The 20,580-nt window shown below is 32.1% G+C and overlaps 3 protein-coding genes across 8 annotated transcripts; 1 reads left to right on the top strand and 2 right to left on the bottom strand.

Moving 5' to 3' along the window:
* Positions 1–1,671: 1,671 nt before the first annotated feature.
* Positions 1,672–20,565, bottom strand: LOC109546480. Of its 5 annotated transcripts, none has more exons than XM_048663549.1 (8): positions 20,334–20,565; positions 4,839–5,108; positions 4,600–4,785; positions 4,183–4,348; positions 3,934–4,095; positions 3,739–3,835; positions 1,907–2,167; positions 1,672–1,851 (listed from the first exon to the last, which is right to left on the bottom strand). In XM_048663549.1, the coding sequence occupies exons 2-8, from the start codon at positions 5,104–5,106 to the stop codon at positions 1,804–1,806; spliced, it is 1,188 nt and encodes a 395-aa protein (XP_048519506.1). In that variant the 5' UTR covers positions 5,107–5,108; positions 20,334–20,565; the 3' UTR covers positions 1,672–1,803. The 5 variants fall into 5 exon arrangements, with proteins under 5 accessions (XP_048519506.1, XP_048519033.1, XP_048518235.1 ...); XM_048663076.1 differs by lacking the exon at positions 20,334–20,565 and adding an exon at positions 5,919–6,087; XM_048662278.1 differs by lacking the exon at positions 20,334–20,565 and adding an exon at positions 5,937–6,086.
* On the top strand, positions 7,180–9,426 carry LOC109546481 (probable phospholipid hydroperoxide glutathione peroxidase). Its single transcript, XM_019917459.2, has 4 exons — positions 7,180–7,369; positions 8,669–8,949; positions 9,011–9,240; positions 9,295–9,426. Exons 2-4 carry the CDS (start codon positions 8,685–8,687, stop codon positions 9,361–9,363), a joined length of 564 nt encoding a protein of 187 aa, XP_019773018.2. The 5' UTR covers positions 7,180–7,369; positions 8,669–8,684; the 3' UTR covers positions 9,364–9,426.
* On the bottom strand, positions 11,896–12,636 carry LOC109546482. 2 transcript variants are annotated; one of them, XM_048665143.1, is made up of 4 exons: positions 12,434–12,636; positions 12,254–12,385; positions 12,014–12,184; positions 11,896–11,961 (listed from the first exon to the last, which is right to left on the bottom strand). In XM_048665143.1, exons 1-4 carry the CDS (start codon positions 12,498–12,500, stop codon positions 11,957–11,959), a joined length of 375 nt encoding a protein of 124 aa, XP_048521100.1. In that variant the 5' UTR covers positions 12,501–12,636; the 3' UTR covers positions 11,896–11,956. The 2 variants fall into 2 exon arrangements, with proteins under 2 accessions (XP_048521100.1, XP_048520762.1); XM_048664805.1 differs by having other exon boundaries at positions 11,896–12,184.
* Positions 20,566–20,580: the final 15 nt, after the last annotated feature.

The raw sequence follows: 20,580 nt of genomic DNA, 5'->3' as shown, positions 1-20,580 counted from the left end.
TATATAAATATTTTCTTAATAGTAGGTTAATGTAAGTCATAAACTTGGAATTACAGAGTAAAAATTATCGAAATGTTGCTATTTTCAGCTGGTGCGTAGTCAAGTAATGCAGGAGCAACTTTAATTAAACAAAGATTAACATAACCGAATTTCAAACCTCATTTCTCCTATTGTTGATTCTAAAAATTTGCAAATGGATTTTGCGTCCCAAATGATARAACATTGTCAATAAACTAATAATGGATATTGCTATGTGCTGGACTTGCCTGTTTTTCCACTCAGCAAACTTTAACTGGAACTGCTTCTCCAACAGYAACCCAACTGCACTTCTTCACACAACTCCAAGACTTTGAGCAGGGATTATGGAAAATCGACTTTGAAAATTAGAATAGAAAATGAAAATTTAAATCCAGCCCTGTTAATAGCTCTTGGTGGATTCTGATTGGTTGCCAGGAATCTACCTGGATATGGAAACAGAGGAGGAGAAGAGGGAGAGGCAGAAGGTAGAAGGACATGTGACTATCACTCAATATTTTAGTATTATACATTCATACTATAATTTCAAATCCCTATTTACGTGAGATACTTTGCAATTAGACACATGGTATATGGAGGAAAATTGCGGAAAAATATTAAAATATTTAGTGATTTATGCGTTGATTGGGGCGAGAAACACCTATTTATTTTGATTGTGGTGTTTTCCTTAATATTTTTCAATTTATTTTGAGGCTGTTGAGAGAACGGCTTGGGAAGAACCAGAAATAAGCGTAATTTGCCGTCCGTCAGCACAAACTGAAATTAGCCATATTATCCAAATATACTCAACCTACAATCATCTATTAATACATTCATAAAATGTATATACCCAGTGACAAATATTGAAGTTCCTCATATATAATTACATATATAGAAAAAAAGGCAGAGATTTGTTAAAATTATCCTCTATAGATTTAGAAGTTGTGCAACCTTCTAGAATATTTATATGTTGTTTCAAAAAGATGATCTAGGTTTGGCCAGATATTTCAATCCTACTTAGATCTACCACCTATTTCCGATCATTTTTATGTCTGATTTTGATAAATAATAAGTTATTTTTCTCCTTCATTATACCATCGTGTTTCAAGAATCGTTCAGTTTTTTTGCAGTAGGCACACTTTTTATATGCATAAGTGCAATCAACTTTATTCTTTTCTTTACTGATTGCAATCATCAAATGTGAAAGAATTAAATATTTTAGTGGCGCAAACTCACGAATCGTTCCCGCACTATATTGGAACCTGCGCTATAGATCAATCTATAGTGAGAAGAAAGCTAAGTTTCCTTAATCTAAATATATTTTGTTTCTACGTCAAAGGCATTTTTAAATGAAAGCACGCATAAAAATGGTTAAGAATTGTGAGTAATTTTAATGCTAATATCTTTGTGTTTTCTTTGGTAGTTATTTTACTTATTAAGCAACATATTAATTGAACTAGAAAACTCTCTATTTAACAATCAAAGGTTCCGTTTATTTATTCATTGTATTTCATAAGATAATTTTCTGTTGTTCGTTCAGAGAGTTTATTTTCCATTCCAAAAACTGATGGTCTAAAATTTTGTTTTGATTTGTTTATAACTTATTTCTATTTTCCCGCTTTGTTCAAAAATAAAAATTGAATGAAACTTTCCAGCTTCATTGCAAGTTGATTTATTTTAAAATAGCAAAACAATTTTCCAATGCTAGCGTCTCATATATGTTTAATCTAGTATCTTGCAATACGCAGGCAAGATACTTACTAAGAAAACAGAAGGTTTAAACATGCCTCAGATCGTCATTAACAGCATCAGATAGGAATAAGTCCCTTTCAATATCTGCAAAAAAATCTCCTCTGTTTTCAGCTGTAAACATTAAATTCCCGCAACGTACTGTTAGGAAGCTTTCCATAGTAATGACGCTGAGATCTCCAACAGTAATTTGAAGATTCTTCTGTGAGCGCATAATGCAAAAATTTAAGTTGTTGGTCACGTCTTTGGGCAGCTCGGTCCAATCGATTTCAAACCAATCAACTGCTAGTTGCTTACTGAGCTGGCTTAAGTTGTTGGCGCTGTTGGAGTAGATGAAAACTCTGGCTATCAAGCTGCAGATAAATTGACCGAGGAGGATGCATTGGATTACGCTTAAGTTGGTCTGAAATAGCAGAATATCAAACTCATCCATTTAAGAGAATCAGAATTTTGTGGTTGCAAGATCTCGACTTTGTCACTAATTTATCATTATTGTTGACGAATTTAAAAAAATGAAGGCGAGTGAAGCAATTGGCTCAATATTTATGAAAAATCTGTGCAATTTGCAAGTTTTAGAACCATCATTGATCTTGTCCATTTTATAAAGATGAGCTTTAATGCAGTATCTGTAAAGCACTTTATGTGAATGTTCAAGCAGATGATAGAAAGTTATAAGCAGAAAGTAAAAATGTTTTGCTAAAAATTATATCCGTTGCACGTCTAATTTACACGTTCTAATTTAGCGTTAATAGTTTAGTCAATAAATATTATCTTCCATACAGGGTGGATTTTTAGTGCGAGAGAGCCCATTATTTCCGATGGTGCTGAACTTTCGAAAAGTAGTTTCATACAAAAGTTATCCACGCACAAAGTGCGCACATTTATTTATTGTACTCCATAGCCACCTTACAAAATGTAACAACTTTTTAAAATTTTGAAATAAAATAAATTATAAATTTGAAAACGGTTTACAGCTCAAAGTGTAAATGCGAATTTGTAACTTTGTAAATTGTCTCTAGTGACGTATTAATATACAGGCACTTCTATTTGAAAAACAAAAGATATATTGCGTTAAAAAGTTTTAGATTAAAGTCCACATTGTTAACACCCCGTACAATGTATTGAAATTTTGGCGCAATAGAATTCTTAACGGATCTGTGGTGATTGGAAAAACGTATTTTTTTGTATCTTTAACTGCTTTTTTTGCTTCTACAATGAATTTTTAGATACCACGTTTTTAAGCAAAATGTTACTAAAATGGCGCTAATCTGCCAACGGCGCAAAAAAGACAAAACAATTTACGGTGCATATGCAGTGTTTCAAGCTTCATTCCATGAGCTAATGAAAAATGGGAAGATCTATTTAAAAAATCCACTTTGATCTTGCCTCGCTTTTCTGAGACACTCTGTTTCATATAAAATATTTTACAAATGTGCGCACTTTGTGCGTCAACAACTTTTATATAAAACTATTTTTTGAAAGTTCAACACCAACGGAAATAATTGTCTCTCTCGCACTACACACCCTGTATATGCCACAAAACAGACTGAAGAAAAAGTTAAAATTTCATGCTAAATGTGGATTTTTAGTCAAAGTTTGCAACATTTTAGTGAGTTTGCTTCAAAAAGGAGAACAATACTTGAATAAATCAAAGAGAGATTTTGTGGACATTCAAATTGACAAAAAATCAATCTCAAATTTAAGCTATTGTGTATCGAAAATGTTACAGGTTCAAAATTTCTAAACCTTTTTTTCGTTACTTTGACTGAGTTTTTTGGATTTTCAAAAGCTTGGCAAACTTCAATCGGTGGGTTCAGTAATAAACTAAAAAATACTTATAGAAGTAAAAATTATCATATACATAGTAGAAGTGGCAAAACCTATTTGCTACATCTATTAATAACTAAGGAAAAGTAAGAATTGGCTATGTTCCAGAAAAAAATTAAAAAGTGTGCAATATTTAAAACCATTTACCATCATCTGATAAATCATGCCAGCCAGCTGTACTGAACCGGGCAAAAAATCCAAAACCATCAGGTTCTTCATGCCCTCGTTAATCATTTGTACATAACTAAAATTTAAGTCGAACATAAACTATTGCAGTATAAAAAACATTTAATTGTAACAAACGAGTGAAAAATATCACATTTTTACACAACATGAATATACCTAATAACATCTTGATGCATTCTGATCAATTTTTTTTGCAAAACTCTAGCAGATTTGATTTTGCAGCATTTTTCAACCCGCGTAATTTCTTCACAATCTCTGTTAAAATTGCGAATATTGTACTGAAGAATTTCCAGTTGACATACCCCAAAATCAATGAAACTGAAGCAGATAAAACCAATAGAGAAAAAAAATGACAGACATTTTTTGCAATTCAAAGACACAAATTTCAGAAGTTATTATTCGTACCTGTAGCAAATCAAATCGGTGGTAACAAAAAAGATACTCAAATAAATACCAGTTAGTCCTGTCCATATGAAAGTTAACCAATAGTATTGCTCAAAAGGAGACCAAGAAGATAAAGGAACTTGCCGAAATCGAATTGTTTGGTTTCCATCTTGAATATGAATTGGTTCTAAAATTAATTTGATATTAAAAATTGAATTGGAATAGAAGTGGACAAAATTGCAGTAAATCTACTATTAGAAACGGAATTTTATTTCCAGAAATAGTCCTGTCTCGGCTTTAAAAATATTTTTTTTAAATAACGCCTTCCAACTTTCTTCTGATGAGATTCTGATCTTCGGATCAATACGTTCAGAAATTCAAGTTTTTATAAACCGCCTTTGAAAAATTAAAGATTATATTTTTTGTGAATTCTCTTACCTCTAAATATGGGAGCTGCAACATAAAAAATCACTACCAGTATGATCCCAATCAAGTAGTACTTTTTCACCTTCTGAATTGAAGTGACTTTGTTTTTATAAATTAGACGAATGTCATCGCCGAGATTCTTATAGACATGTTTTTCAAAATCCAGGATTTTTTCAAATGCCTTTTTGCCAGTTTTGCCTAGAAGACACAGTAGGTCCACAAAGCTTCAATTATTTTAAACTAGTTCTTACCGCCAATAAACATAGCTTTACCAAGTGAAGTAAAGTGCAAAGAAGTGATAACGAAGTTTCGTATGAATTCCCCAAGTAAAAAATACTTGGCAGTTACAATTTGGAAAAGTTTAATTATTTCCGTCAAATGGCAAAATACTGCCAATCCGTACATGAACACGGCCCATAATTTATTGCGCCATCCATACACGTTTTGGGAAGTTTTATCGGGCATTATGTATATGAATCTCGCCAAAGGAATACAGAAGCCAAAAAAGTCGTTTTTCATCTCTGGAAAAAAACGAAGTTATTATTAAATGCACCACAAAACCACATGCAAAGGCTAGAATATGTTAATCTACATTACACAGATTGAATTATTTATTACGCAGTGCGTCTACCTTGCTTAAGTTAATAATCTTGTTGACAAGAAGTTTGCTACTTGGCTGAAAATCCCTTTCCTATGTACGTATAAAAGTAAAATTGTTTACTCGGCTAACAGACTCGGATTGCAACTCAAGGCTATGAAATTAAGTTAATTAATGAAGACTAATGTGAAATAATCCATCTTGGGTTTAATATTTTCATTTGGAAACTAGAACTAAACGAATTTTAAAATGAAAATTAATTTTTTAGTGAAAGTAAAGTAACTTAAACATTGTTCAGGGTTGGTGACGATGTTGTGGTAAAAGCTGTTAATACCATGACAATAATAAAAAAAAAATATGATGAAATAAACTTTATTTAGAAGTGTTTCAGATGTGAACTTTTTATCTCATGAATACACACATTTTAAGCTAGAGCAGACAGAAAGCAGAGCTTTTTATTATTCTTGGTTCCTTAATTGAACTTCAAAAAAACACAGGTATTTTTAATTAAACATTCAATTACTAACAAAACAGCCCTACTTGTTTGTTATCACTTTTATAGCGGCGCAACGTGGTTTTTTAACACCCGGAAAGTGTTGCTGGTCTGGACCAACGTGACAAAACCAATCGCTTTCGGATTATTTGCAAATTTAGTTGATAGATAAACAACTTTTGAAAACTCGTCAATTATTTCCTCCGATGTAACGAATTCCAATATGCAAATATTGTTTACTTGCTGTGAATCGCTTACTAAAATTCAAGCGGTTGCTGTGGTGCAAACAAATGAAGAAGCTTCTGGTCTGCCACTGGAGGAAACCTAATTCATACTGAATCTATTTGAACATCAAAACAGTCGTGTGAAAAGGACGCAGAGAAACTGATATCGGCAGGTTTATTTTAATATTTTAGAAACACCTAAACCATAATTTCCAAACCCCCAAATCTACGCTAACTAGTTTGCAATTAGATTAGGTGTGTAGTCATTAAATGTTTTTAGGATGAGGCAAAATAGAGGCGTTTCTCGGTGTCCAGTTTTGATGGCCGTACAATCAACGTTTGCTTTTACACTATAGGTTTAAATATATAGCATTAACAGATTTTATTGTTGATTTATATACTCCAACGTTAGATAAATTAGTAGAAAGTAGGACAAAAAAGCTTCTACTATTTTTTATAAAACCTGATTAGACAATAATCGTTTCTATGTCGCGGATTTTCTTAGAAGCATTGTGACTAATTTTTTTGTACACAAATTTGGTTTTCTAGACGGCTAATATGTATCTACATTAGAAACATCATTTTCGTTTTTATTAATTATGTAAACTTTTGGGGTCACCTTAAGAGGCAAAAATCCAAAATTGGTAGGTTTATTTCCCACCGCAAAATTATTGTCCCGACTAATCAGCTATTTGCAGTCGTTTTCAAAACAGAAACTTTGTCGATTTTATTAGAGAGCAGACTAATATTAAACATATCAAAATCTTAATTTTTCTTTCAAATGTTGTTTTCCAAACTCTTAATATGAAAATAACCGCACCAAAATGCGAAGGTTCGAGTTTGACCTAACTATATCCGCATTTCTAATGCCACTTTGAAACTCTTCAGAAGGCGAAAAAAGAAGAACTCTAATAAATATACAAACCTAAATGTTTGAGTATTAAATAAAAGATTCATCTTCAAAAAATACTCTGAGTTAACGACGCAACGATAAGACATAACCAATGTTAAATCAACAGTTAGAAGAACGATAGAAATACACGCAAGGCGTTGTAAAGGAACAAAGTTTGCTCCCTTGTAGAGATGAAATCTTATTACAATTTTAATGTGTTCTGAAGAATCATTCATATTTTTCAGCTAGAATTCCTCTCATTAAAACACACTTTAAAATCAGCCTAATTACATTTTAATGACAATTTTTGCTGATATTTTGTGTGTGGAGTTATCAAAGATGATTTGGAAGACCATTAAACAAATTCCAGGATAAAACATCCGTCCGGCATTTTAATTAACCACATTTGTGTTTATCTTCTTCTCCACTTGTACAGGTCAGAACGACGAGGCACGTCCGATAATTATCTTATTTTTTCGATTTCATTGCCAAGGACTGCTATATTACCTGACTTAGCACCTGCAGACTTTTAGTGTGCGGTTTTGCCTTCGAGCAGCGTGATCTTCTCATCAAAGGTAAGTTCAAGAACGTTTTTTCATTGTGATATTTATTTACTGAATGTGAGGTCAGATGCTTTCAATTGATTTTGCCATTAATTCTGAGTTTATAAGAACATATTTACGATGATTTTGATAGGAAATGTTGTAAATACTTTGCCATTTTTACTTTATTTTTACATTTGATTAATGAAATCAAAAGTTTGGTTGCTGTAAATAACTGAATATGCAAGAAATATTATTTCTATTTAATTTTAATCAGTGGATGTGATAAGGAATTTGTATTTGCTTTGTTTGTGATAATAGGTGATTTCCAAAATTTAAATTTTTTAAATTTTTTAATATGTTTGTGTTATACAATCGGCAAAAAGCTATTTTAGAGTTCAAAAATTTGAATTGAATTTTTCAAAAATGTATTAAAATACCTATAACTCATAATTTTTTCGGGCATTTAAACTGTAGTAAAACAATTTTTTTTGTTGACGTTTTCAGTGTCAAAAAAAAAACCTGTTTTTGCAATGACCAAAAATGCATATTTCTTGTCATAAATCGATTGATTACTCATAAGTTACTGGTTATCCTTGAAAATTCGACGAAAAATACAATAATACTATGATGAGTGAAAAAATCAAATATTATTTAAACTTTATGACTTGCTCGGGGTGAGTCAAAGCGTCACGATTTTTGTGTTGCGGTAAATCAGTTATTACAAAAGTGAACGCTGGAAAAACTGTAAAAATTCAGATTAAATCAAAATAATTTTTATGGGCGCTGATTGTTAATTGACTCCACACCCTGTATTTCTAAAATTATAACAAAACATATTAATTATTCATTTTATGAAACTTAATAAAAAAACCCAGAAAGTCTTTCTCCTGATATTTCATTACTTTAGGAAAAATGAATATTCGAATTCAATATACAGCAAAATAATTTGGTATAAATTAACGTATTTTAATAAGAATTTGAGCAACAATAAACGTCGAATAATAATTTTTCAAGAATTAGAAACATAAAATCCAATTTATGAAGTTTATAACTGCGAAAACGTGAGGTAAAAGTGGTCAATCAATCATTTTTCTTTCACAAGACGCAATTTATTAACAAGAAATAATCTGAAAACGTTCATTATGACTGTAAATACCATTAGTTGCATTTAATGTGCAGTTCAGTTATTGTATAATCCAAGCTTGAAAACAACAAAATTCAATTTGCGAAACCGTGAAGTTAATTATTGTGCAACAAGCACAATGACTTGACTCATTAAACGATAAGTTTAGATTAATCACAGTTTTCTATTGTTGTAATTTTTTTCAGATACCAATATCCAACCATGAAATTTGCAATTACATTATCAGCGATTGTCGCTTTGATTTTCTGCGTTTCGGCAGGTAATCCTGAGGATTACACCAAAGCCCAATCCGTATATGATTTCAGTGCCATTGATATTCATGGCAAAGAAGTGCCTCTTGAGAAATACAAAGGAAATGTTCTACTCATTGTCAATGTGGCTTCTAACTGCGGATTGACCGAGAGGAACTACAAACAGCTCAATGAACTTTATGAGAAATATGAAGGCAAAGGATTGAGAATTTTAGGCGAGTAGTTCTGTTTCTGATTTTACGTTCCACTGACTTTGAACATAAAACCTTTATGCAGCTTTCCCAAGTAACCAATTCCTGCAGCAAGAGCCGGGAACTGATAAGGAAATCGAAGAGTTCACCCAAAAGCATGGAGTGAAATTTGATGTGTTCTCCAAAGTTGATGTAAATGGCGATAATGCCATTCCGTTATACAAATTCTTAAAATTGAAACAACCAGGCACGAATGCAACAGACAGCAGCATCGAATGGAACTTTACCAAGTTTATTGTTGACAAAGACGGACAGGTGAGTGGATAATAAAAAATGAATCAGTTTTCCATTTTTTTTGTTGTACTTCAGGTTGTCGAACGAGATGTTCCCAAGAAAGATCCCCTTGAGCTGATTCCATCCATTGAAAAGTATATTTAATTTTGTGTCGCCCAACTGTTGAATATTCATTAATTGATTAATAAACCAAATATAAGACCTTTATTTGCAAGTAGTTTTATTTTAGGTCAATGATCCTAGTGAGCGATACAATAATCCATAACAGCAAAACTAATGAAATAATTAAGTATCTCAGAGCTTTTATCTTTGCTGATGCTGACGGAGTATTTTTTTCGAAATTAACATACGAAATCAAATTCATGTCAAGCAAATTTGAATTGCTAATTGCGAATCCCACGAGAGCGAAAACACGAAACTTGTTTTCAATTTTACGCCAACCGGTTTCCTCTTCAAATGTGTTTAACTTTTTTTCGTTTCGTGCCAATGACGTAGAAGGATTTAAAAGATCAGATGTATGTAAATATGTCTTTTTTATCACATAGAGTTGACTGAGGAAAATGGTTGAAAATCAGCGACAAACTAATAAATTTATCCAGGAAATATTGGAGGTTTTCAAAGTCGCAAATTCAACGCTACATGGCGAACAGCTTAAATATTCCCTAATTTTCGACCGTGAATAGTTCCTCAATCGGACATCCGACTTGAACAATTTTTTCATCGAATAATAGCTTTATTCTTAATAAATAATTGGTAATAAACATACCTTACGGGGTGTTTAAATAGTGTCATGTTTTCATGATCAAAGTGTGAATCGGTCTACGAGCAATATCACAGCTCAGCAAAAAGTATACGGTGTTATAGCCCTATGTTCCTAAATTAATTCGTTTTTGTTTATTCGAAAAAGACTGTACAAACAAGTTTTTACTACAAGCTCATCGCTGTCAGCTTCTGTTTATTTTGTTACGTATGAAATTGAAGAAATAAAACGTAAAACAATATTTTAAGGAAGAAAAACAAGAAAGCCTTATCTTGAGAAAAACTAACGCTTTAACAACTTAATTGACAAATCACGGAGTGACAAAATAAGCAGAGAAATTGTTGCCCGGCATTCTCTTCGCAAATAAACAAAGAATAGTAAATTTAGCGTAAAAAATGTGCCCGGAAATTAACCAAGAAAACGCTACAGTATTTAAACACCCTGTACAATATGCTCATTTCATATTTTTCGCTTATTTTATATCTGAAATTTTGCCCTAGAATAGTTGTGCTGTGAATAGTTGCTAGAATAGTTGTATTATTTAAATCAAGCTGTGACTTGATTAAAAATTATTCAAATCGCATCTGGGACCGAGAAAATATTCACAGTTAAAAGTTATTAAGATACGAGTATTTAAGATAAATGTAATACTTTTTTATTTTATTTAAGTGCAAGTTCTGCCAGTAATCATTATACATAATTTGAGTTCTGAGTATCATTCAAATGTTCACATTTGCTTCGACCAAAGGAGTGGATTCAATGACGCCAATTTTCGATGACAGTCTCTAATAAATCAGCTCTAGTTTCAGCAATGCAATTGGCAATAATATTGAAGCAGTAAATAGTTCAAGATTTCCTCTCATAGACTAACAAACTAAAGTATATCAAAAAAATAAATAAAAATTAAGTCCTACTGGTGTTCAATCACAAATTCTTGGAGGCAAATCAACAGTTGTGCTTCTGGAGATTTTTGATTGATCAAATTTTTCTTTCAATAATGTGAGTTCTTATCAACTCCATCTTGAAGAAACTACAAATTTTCCAAATCAAGTTCGTACAATTGTGATTGTAGCCATGAAAAATCTGATGACATCGATCAATAGCGCGCATCAATGATGAAACTACACCAAAGAGTAACTTTTTCTGGATGCAAAAGTTTCTTTTGTGGACGGAATCTGTTGTATATTAATCTCCCACAAAAAATTACAATTTATTTTATTCACAAAACCATTTAGCCAAAAACAACCTCATCCGAAAATATGATTTTTGTCCAAATTTCTGGATCAATTTCAATTTGCTCTACAGCTCAATTTGAAAACAAGCGACGTTTTGAGGTTCAAGTGGTTTCAGTTATTGAGCCAACAGAATCTTGTAAAGATGCAATTCTAAGTGTATTTGTCGCTTAGTGTCGCGTAAAGTGTAATCTATACAATCAATATCAAGCACAGAAGAACGATTGTGTGGTCCATCAATTTCACGAAGCAAATGTTGAGTTTGAGTAAAAAAAACTATTTGAATAGAACTTTTGAATATTCTCCAAGCCATCTACAAACGTGTAGTTTGCCAACACAAATGTGACTACCATGAGCTTTAAAAAATAAATCATTCATAAATAAAGGAAAACCCTTCATTTTGATATTCTTTTGGCTGACCATCCATTACCTGAAGCAATATAAAAGCTAAATTTATTTATTTAAGGTCTCTTTGACAGCTGTAAGCCACTTATAGAGTGAGCCCATAAATGCCAGTATCAAAAATTTTGGCTATAGATGAATGAAATCAATGTACCAAAGCAAATTGTTAAATTTTTAATTGAATACACCCCATAATGTATTTTTTTTTGATCTTCTAACAATATCACGTAACAACTTTTAATATCTTCGCAATAATTGGGTTTGAAAATGAAACAACTTGAGTACCTGTTTGTTGATATTAAATAGGTCAGCAATCAAGTGGTGTAGATGTAGATAAGTAAAATCATTCTAGGAAGATTAAATTTCTAGTCAACAATTATAACAATTTAAAACAAATTACTGGTTAAAAATGCAGCGACTATTAAGAATGATGCCAATTCAAATCTAGATGAAAAGTTGCAATGATCGGCAGAACATTCTTCACAATATTGAACACTGCCCAAGTATTTGGCGTGAAGTTCACAAGTCAAAGCAGCAGGATTGCACTGTCTATATGTGATATTTACATTTTCTACAAAAGAAAGAATATGAACAACAAATGTTCAGATCTTGAAATTCGATTTGTCTTCGAAATACTAACCGTATGTTCCGACCACTTTGATGCATGTTTCGCCATCATTACATTCAACCATATTAGTGCCTTTATACGGATCGCCACAAGCACCATCAGAAGGGGAACTGCAGTTGTAACACATAATGCTAGCGGTTACGACTAAAATCCAGTCTTAATAAAGGAAACTAGAGTTAAAGCTATACTAACCGTGACAGGATAAAATCAAAGAAATCCCAACAATCCCAATGAGTTTGGTAGACATTTTAGCGAACATTTTCTAATTGTTGAGCGCTCAGTTGAGGAATAAAAATAATAATTATATTACTGGGAAGTCGGTTCTACGTTCAAGTGTTTTCGCGATAAGAGTGTCATCAGCACGCACGTAAACTCTGGATTTCTTTTGTCTGTCTATATGTACAGGAGGGTTGAAAAGGTATTAGGTAAAACTGCAAACGTCGGTCCGCTTAAAATCTGTCATTTTGTTTAAACCACAAGGGTAACAGTTAGGCTAAAAGGGTTTAACTTTTCTCCAGTTGCGAAAGCCACACGGTTGCCTCATTTTTCAATCGAGAGAAAATTTGGAGAAAATCAGTTCTCTTTAACTACAGGGTAATTTAAAATTGGCCTAACTTGGGTTGTACAGACCAGCAACACGCCACATGCAACCGGGAGGCGAAAATTACCGGAAATGTGATGAGGTCCTACCAAATCAAGACATGCATTATTTCTTCAAGATTCTTCTGAAATTCATCGACTATGCAGATATAACAAATGAGAATAACAGACGAGGATGAAGAGGACAGAAATTACCTCATTGTCTGAAGATGCGAGTCCTGAGCGCTATTTCATAATTATGTTATATTAATTAAGTTATGTTTCAAAATGCTTTTCTTTCGAAAATTTCATGCTTCAGCTCGTGTCAAGCTGTTGACGGTTGAGAAACTAACTACGACGCCAGTCAATCAACTAGAAATAGAATTGTAGCGCACGTAACTATACTAAACATGACAACAGCGAAGAAGTTGCAAATTAAACTGTCTATAACCCTGAAATTAAAATTGACGATAGAACAAAGTAAAAAGTGACAGATAAAATTACAGTGCTGTGCAAGACATGGACGACGTGAAAGCTTAGCTTCGTTGGTGATTGAACAGCACAATGTGCAATCGATCTAGCATGATGAGACATTTAACTTACTGAAAAAGACTGAAATTAGCTGGAAAGATGAGTTAAAAAAATGGCCTTAAACGAGCAGTTTGAAGACACCACAGAGCAGACGTTTTTAGTTAGAGTCGTTGTGCCACTTTAGTCCAATAGCAGGGTTTGTCAGCCAAGAACCGCCTGCACATGAGCAGCAAAAACAGTGCAGTTCTTTGTTGGATGGCGCATCTCATGTAGAAAAGCTTGCCGCAAATGCAAGCGAAACGTCTGGAAGGCATATCAACTGAATGTTAAAGTCAGTTAGCTTAAGTTCTCAATGTTTACATCGATTTGAGCAGCATGAGCTGACATTAGTAATGGGGTTGTTGTGGTAAGTATTTACGTTTTTTCTCATTTCGATAGTGCGAAAATTTTAACTTAGGTTTCTAACTAGAGTTGATAATTTATTTTATCTTTTATTTTTATAATCTCTTATACCGTGAAGTTCGGTACAAGATGCAGCGATGTCCTTACAACGTCGTTTTACGGCCTGATATTTATGATTTTTGAGTCGAAATGGCGCTCTAAAAAAACTGTAATTAACAGTCATGATAGAAAATCGGATCTTATTTATCACGATACACAGAAAAAAAATCAAGTTTCTCAAAGTGTTGAATTTTACATCATTTTCATCTCGAGGAAACGAGGAATGCAACGGGCTAATTGGAAAACACGAGCGAACCTTCAGTTCCGGAAAAATCGCCATTTATGGTACATTTTAAGATTTTTGAGCGGCCACGGTCTTTGACCGACGATATTTTCCTTATTAAAGACTCGAACACCCTAAATGTGCAAATCGAAGAGCTTCTAAGTCCTGAAACAATCAGGCCAATCAATCAATTGAGCTCGAAAACTTCCCATAAAAAATTGGAATTTTGACCCGTATTTTTGTAAGGGTGGGAACTCGAAGAAATTTGCTGAAAAAATCGTAATTTGATCGGCTGTTTTTGTCCAAAGAAAGATGTAAAACGGTACTTACAAAACGAGATTGCAGATTTTATATAAAATGCTAAAATAACAAACAATTCTCGAGAGAAAACGCAAAATTGCTTGTTTGTCTTTTGCTTGTTTTTTCAGCAAAACAATTTCGGTTTCAAAAACTTTAAATTTAACGGGACGTTCTCGAGCGAAATTGCTCGTTTGGTTGCATTTTATATAAAATAGATAAATGCGTTGTTTGCTACAAACAAGTTCTTTTTTCTCGAGCAAATTTATTATGTTTTTTCAGGGATAATAGCGTTATTTTAACTGTTTTATAACCACCAATGTAATAACATTCTTAAAGACACATTTAAGTCTTTAAGGATTTTTGTTCCTCAAAAAAACAAGTTGAATTTGGGCTTTTTCCTTAAAAAGTTAAACGAATAAATTTGACCGAAGAAATCACAACTTTAAGGGCGGATTTATTAGAATTATGTTTTCTTGTCGCAAATTTGTCGGTTTTTAATTCTAGCAGAAGTCAAAGTTCAACTGGGGCAAAATGGTGCAAGAAAACGAACGATTTTGCTCGAAAAAAACGGGTTTAATAAGTATAATGGGGATTTTTGACAAAAGTTTGTTCGGTTTTCTTCCATTTTATACGAATTGAACAAATGCGTTTTAAGGGCTTTTTGCATGATTATTTCGTAGAAACTCTTCGTTGAATTTGAGTGTTTTTCTCGTAATATTGTTGGTTTTTTTATTTAGAGAAACAGCTCGAATTCAACAAGGAGTTTTTCGCGACAGAACAATGCAAAGTAGTAGTTAAAAACGCATATGTATATTTTATATAAAAGGTAAAGGTAAAAAAAAAACGAACAATTTTTAGCTCAAAAACATTTTTTTTCAAAAACGTATTCAAAAATGCGTGAAAAGCTTTTCACGCAAAAGTTGTTGTTTCTCTTGCATTTTATATGAAAGGAACAAATGAATTTTTAGGTACTTTTTTGTATTATACTGTCGTAAAAATGCGCCGTTATCTTTTTAGTTCACTGTTTCACTTTTTATTAAAAAGCCAAACTTCAATTGGTTTTTTAGAAGTAAAATGACTCATTTAAAACGCGATTTTTTTAGTTCTTATTATAAAAATAAACAGGAAACGAATGTAAAACTTGGAATCTGAAGTTTTTAGAACTTGTAATAACTGGTTTTAACCATTGAATTTGAAACCACCGTTTGAAGTTTGCCATTTGAAAAAAAAAATTGTCAAAAGTAATTAGTAATGAATATTCCAAGCTTTTTCTATTGGTTGCGTTTTCATTAAAAGTTGCCTTTTGCAGTGAAAACCGTTCAGAAATCCCTTGAGCATTTCTGCACAATTTTTTAAATTATTGATACGTTTATTTTCCGTTGACATTTTTTCACTCTGCTCTATGAAAAAGAGGGTAGACTCGTGTGAATAAGTTCGAAGGCAGTTTCGGGCAATGATCTGCTTAATTCATAAGCTCGATAATTAGGTACACGATCCAGTACCGAAATATAATGTTAGCTTTTATTTATAGTGTTTACCAAAGAGCCTCAGTTTTATTTTAGACGGTCGCAGTTTGTGGCCATGATGCGTTTTATTTCCAAGCGACTTTAACTGGTAGGTATATTTTTATTGTTCTTTAAACAATGTTAAATTGTAGCAATTGCGTTATCGTATTAGTCATGATGGCGTTCATACTGTGCGTGTTTTATTAGATTCGAGGTTGGTTGGAAGTAAAATGGTGGATGCGTTCTTGACTTGACGATTTTTGGATGGATTTTATTATTCAGTTTCTCAAAAATTGCGGTCAGCGTTGATATGGCTACACCACACCTTTCCGAATTATTTCACAATTAATAATAATAATATTTTGCACATAAAAAAGCCGAACAATCTCATTACAATTTCAATCGCTGATTTATCTCATGTAAGACGAAATATGAACTGTTCAGTTTTAGCAAATCTTATGCTCTACTGCCAATATTTACTCTTGATTGCTCAACAATAATTGATCTAAGGATGGGTTGCATCCTTATAACAATGAAGGTTTGTTAGGAAAAAACGCACATAGCGGTTAAGGTTATTTATTGAAGAGTGCTACATTGTTAGTAAAGTTGCCTTTTTAAAAAATATGTAACATTTGAATGCACTTTTCATAGAAAGCGATGCACTTTTCTGAAATGTTTTTCACATTTGGTAGGAAAATTATGGCAAATTTTTAATCGTACAAAAAATTACGTAATTTGTGAGTTTGATTTGAAATGGATAAAAAATTGATAATCGGTTATTTTAACAACGTTCAGAGCCGCTTTTATATGAAGTAATAATTTTTATTTCCAGACTTTCGATTTTTGAAATCATCTTGTTTTTCTTGATGCTTCAACAGCTTTCCTTATAAACGCAGCAAAAAAACCATCAAAACATCAAAACGCCTATTGATTTTTTTATTAAACAGATTAAATTAGTTTTAAGTTTTTCAGATTTACTCTAAATAAAGCAGCAGAAATTCGCATTTTAAAACTAGGATGTAAATTAAAGCTTTAGAATTATTTTTGTTTAAAAAGTTGGCTCAAAAAAATACTCGGTTCAATCTTCTAGTTTCAATCAATTTATAAAAGGTCTCACTGGCAGGTCAGAGGTATAATATTCACAATTTCTCGAGAAAAACGAAGATGTAGTCTATGATTCGGACAAAAACAGGAACAGAAATTACAAAAAAAAATTCGAAGTTACAAAAAGAAATATACGGTGCTTCATATAGAAGGAACCTTATTAAATCCCCCAAATTGCTGCTGTATTTTTCTTTATTCCACATATTCCAAATTATAAATATTTTTTTAACTTCTTCCCGCTACAAGTAGTTTCGACTTCGTTAGATATTGCTAGAAATGCCAAATTAAACACTTAATATGGAATATAGAAACATATTGGATATAAAATTGGAAAAATAAATGTAATAATCGATTTGACCACCGGAAATTTTCTCGTCATACCTTTTTCCATCATCCTTATCAATAAATCTAAATTTTTCAATTGCAAAATATTCTTTTCTACATTTTCTCCTAAAATTTTCGTAATTTTGAAAAATAAACTAATTCAATTTCAAGACCTAAAATATCGTAAGAACACATTTTGAGCTCTCGCTTGCAAAAGACAGCTTTTTTAGGAAAAACCTTATATTGATGAAAAAACGTGAATTCAATATCCAATGATGGACTGTTTTGCTTAAAGTAAAAACTTGTAAAAACTGTGTAATAATTGGCAAAAAATTAAATTTATAGCATATTTTCTAAATCTCACTTACGTAATTATAAGAAATGTTGAAATTTAATCCGTCGGCCAAAGAGTCAACCCAACAGATAATACAAAAGATATTCTTAATAAAATCTCCGTCCAGTCTAATATCAAAGGAAAACAGATAATTTCGGGATTAATAAAAATAAAAATTAAACATTTGTTTACTGATTGAATCAACAGTTAATGTTGTTTATTGTTTTATTCAGACAATATTGAGTCTCATAGATTAAATAAAATACATAGACTTAACATCTGAGATACATCTTTAGGAGATCGAATTTTAGGCATTTTCGAACATTCGAAGAAATATTTTTACTAGTTTTTTTTTTTACCTCAACCATCCTTGGAGCCACTTCCTCTCTTGGTCGCTAAATATATCATAGATAAAGACAGATAGATCATAAAAAAGAAATCTATGTTATACTCTCATCTCATAGCATTTCAAGTTGCTGATTGCCATGTAAATCCACCCGCTGAAGAAAGGCCTCGTCAGCTGTGTTGGGCAAAAGCCCACTGCTCCTCCACAATGGTACCCCTCATAAAATCTTTGCCGGTGGTACGCACCATCTGTGTGCCCTTCCATTCGCATCTTGCTCTACCTGGTTGTTTAATAGCTTAACAAATCACTACCCAGTGAAAGTAGCGAACCGGAGAATTTTCTGTTAGTGTTATACATTCAACCATTGCCATTGCACGACTGTTCGTCAAGGTTCCACTCAATTGCAGTACCAGAAACGTGTAAATTATTAAGGCCGAATTAATAATGTTTTGCTTCTGTTGCCGAACAATAATTTGCTTTTAATTATGTGCGTTCAGATTTGTTTAGATTCAGCTCAAAGGTAAGTTGCTTTTTTAATGAAAATGTTAGCTAATGCGCCGTGAATATTACAATGATTGTTAAATCAATGCAATTTAGATGATATAACGAAGACAATTGCAAACAGCGCTCAGATAATGGAGACTCATTTGCAATAAGAATACGCAATAAGATTCGCTATTCATTTATCAACTCTCAAAAGTGCATCTCGATGGGCTTTCTAAGAACCATCGCTAGCTTTTATCAGGTGCAGTGGCTTAGAACAGTATCTTATCATCAAGGTTACTTTTACCTGCAATGTTGCTTTTTTGCATTAAAGGGAACACAATAATTGTTTCACAAAAGTCTGTAAATAACAGCGACTGCATCATTATTTTATCTGCAATCTACTCTGTCTAAAACAGTTGTTCACTAAACAAAAAGGTTTGTTGATCCGGCTTCGTCACCGCACGACAAGGTAAAACCAAATATTTAAGTGACACTTTTTCCAAATTTTTTACACACATACGATTGTTCAAGGGAAATGCTGTGTTCTTTAAGGTAACTAGAAATTAAACTTACACAATTTTCTTAATCGTGCATTTTTTAAAATCTTGCTAAACGTAAATTAAAGAATCCTATCTGATAAATACTCCCTATATTTTCAATAATTGATAGGAATACGTTTTAAATAAGTACTGAACACTTAACGACTATCTAGACGATTATCAGAGCATTAGGCAGCTTTGCGGGATAAATAAAATAAATGTATAAAATGTATTATAATAAATATTCCACTTCAGTTGCAAATTTGTGCTCTTAGGATAAGCTCTAATTAATCAGCGTTTCGTAAGTTCAGTATTGATTTTAATTAGGTATACAAAAAAAATTAATATTTAAATCAAAATATTAATTTTTGGAAAAGTCGGAGAAATAATTTTTAATGCACAAAACATGTAAAGCACAACATTTCGAATTAATGTTTACCGTTCTATTCTATATTTTCGGTGATTTTCAGCAACCGATTGCAAAAATCATTTAATAAATTTAAATTAAATTATGGTTATTTAATATTTTTTTCTTTAAGAAAGTCTAGTGAATAAATACATGGATTCATCTCCCGAACTATCATACGCAAATATTGCTGATGTTTACAAAATTTTGTATTAAGGACACACAAATTTATCTAAGCATAGTTTCAAAATAAACCGAAACTTGATAAGCTGTGTAATGTGGATTGACTTTCTATAACTGATGAAGCTGCAAAATATAGAAAATCACCGGTTAAAGTGAGGAAAGTCTGGACCGGACTGTGGAAAAATGTGTCGACATACAAAAAAGCAAATTTAAATAAATACCTTGCGATTGCAAAAATCTGGCCAAACTTTTTTGATGATAAACAATACCTATTTCGTAAAAAAAAATATTCTTAAAAATTTTGTGAGAATTATTGCCTAGAAAATTTTATGGGCCACATACCAAACATGTTATGCATCGTTTTACAACACCGAAATATTTTTCAAAAATTCCCCAATTAGATACCAATCTTGCAATTTTAATTAATTTTTCTAATAATCTCTGAATAACTCTACGTGATAAGACACTTTAAGTCTAAGCCACTTAAGGTGTTAACAAGGATTTAGTGATTCAGTTTGTTCAATATTGGTGATTAATTTTAAGTACCAGGCTGGTGGAATTGTAAATACACCCTTAATTGATTTTCGAAGAAACTATCAAAAAATATCAATGTGTTTTGAGTAGTTGGTTGAAAAGGAAACATTTGTAACGAATACAAACATTTTTAAATCCGCTTTCTACTCAGTGATTGAAACTAAAACTCCAGCGTAAATGTTTGAGTAATAACTCACCAAGCTTGCAATCAAGTAATAAAAGCAATCTTATCAGATAACGCACTTTGTAAATTTAATTAGGTGCACTAAACGTTAGTACTTTAAACACTTCAAACCACGTTTATATTTAACGGAATTTCACGTTAAACATTCCGCTATGAAGGAGTAAAAAGCAGCCTTATTCACTCATCAGTATGAAAATGTTTATATCCAGCTTTGTAAATAAAACGTATCGAATAGTTTTATTACTGCAATAATTGGCAAT

This window comes from Dendroctonus ponderosae, unplaced genomic scaffold (genome assembly GCF_020466585.1).
Source record: "Dendroctonus ponderosae isolate FM_Combo_2020 unplaced genomic scaffold, Dpon_F_20191213v2 Dpon_F_20191213_1, whole genome shotgun sequence".
Lineage (NCBI taxonomy): Eukaryota > Metazoa > Arthropoda > Insecta > Coleoptera > Curculionidae > Dendroctonus > Dendroctonus ponderosae.
The sequence above is the reverse complement of the archived record's forward strand: the minus strand, read 5'-3'. Positions and strand labels throughout refer to the sequence as shown.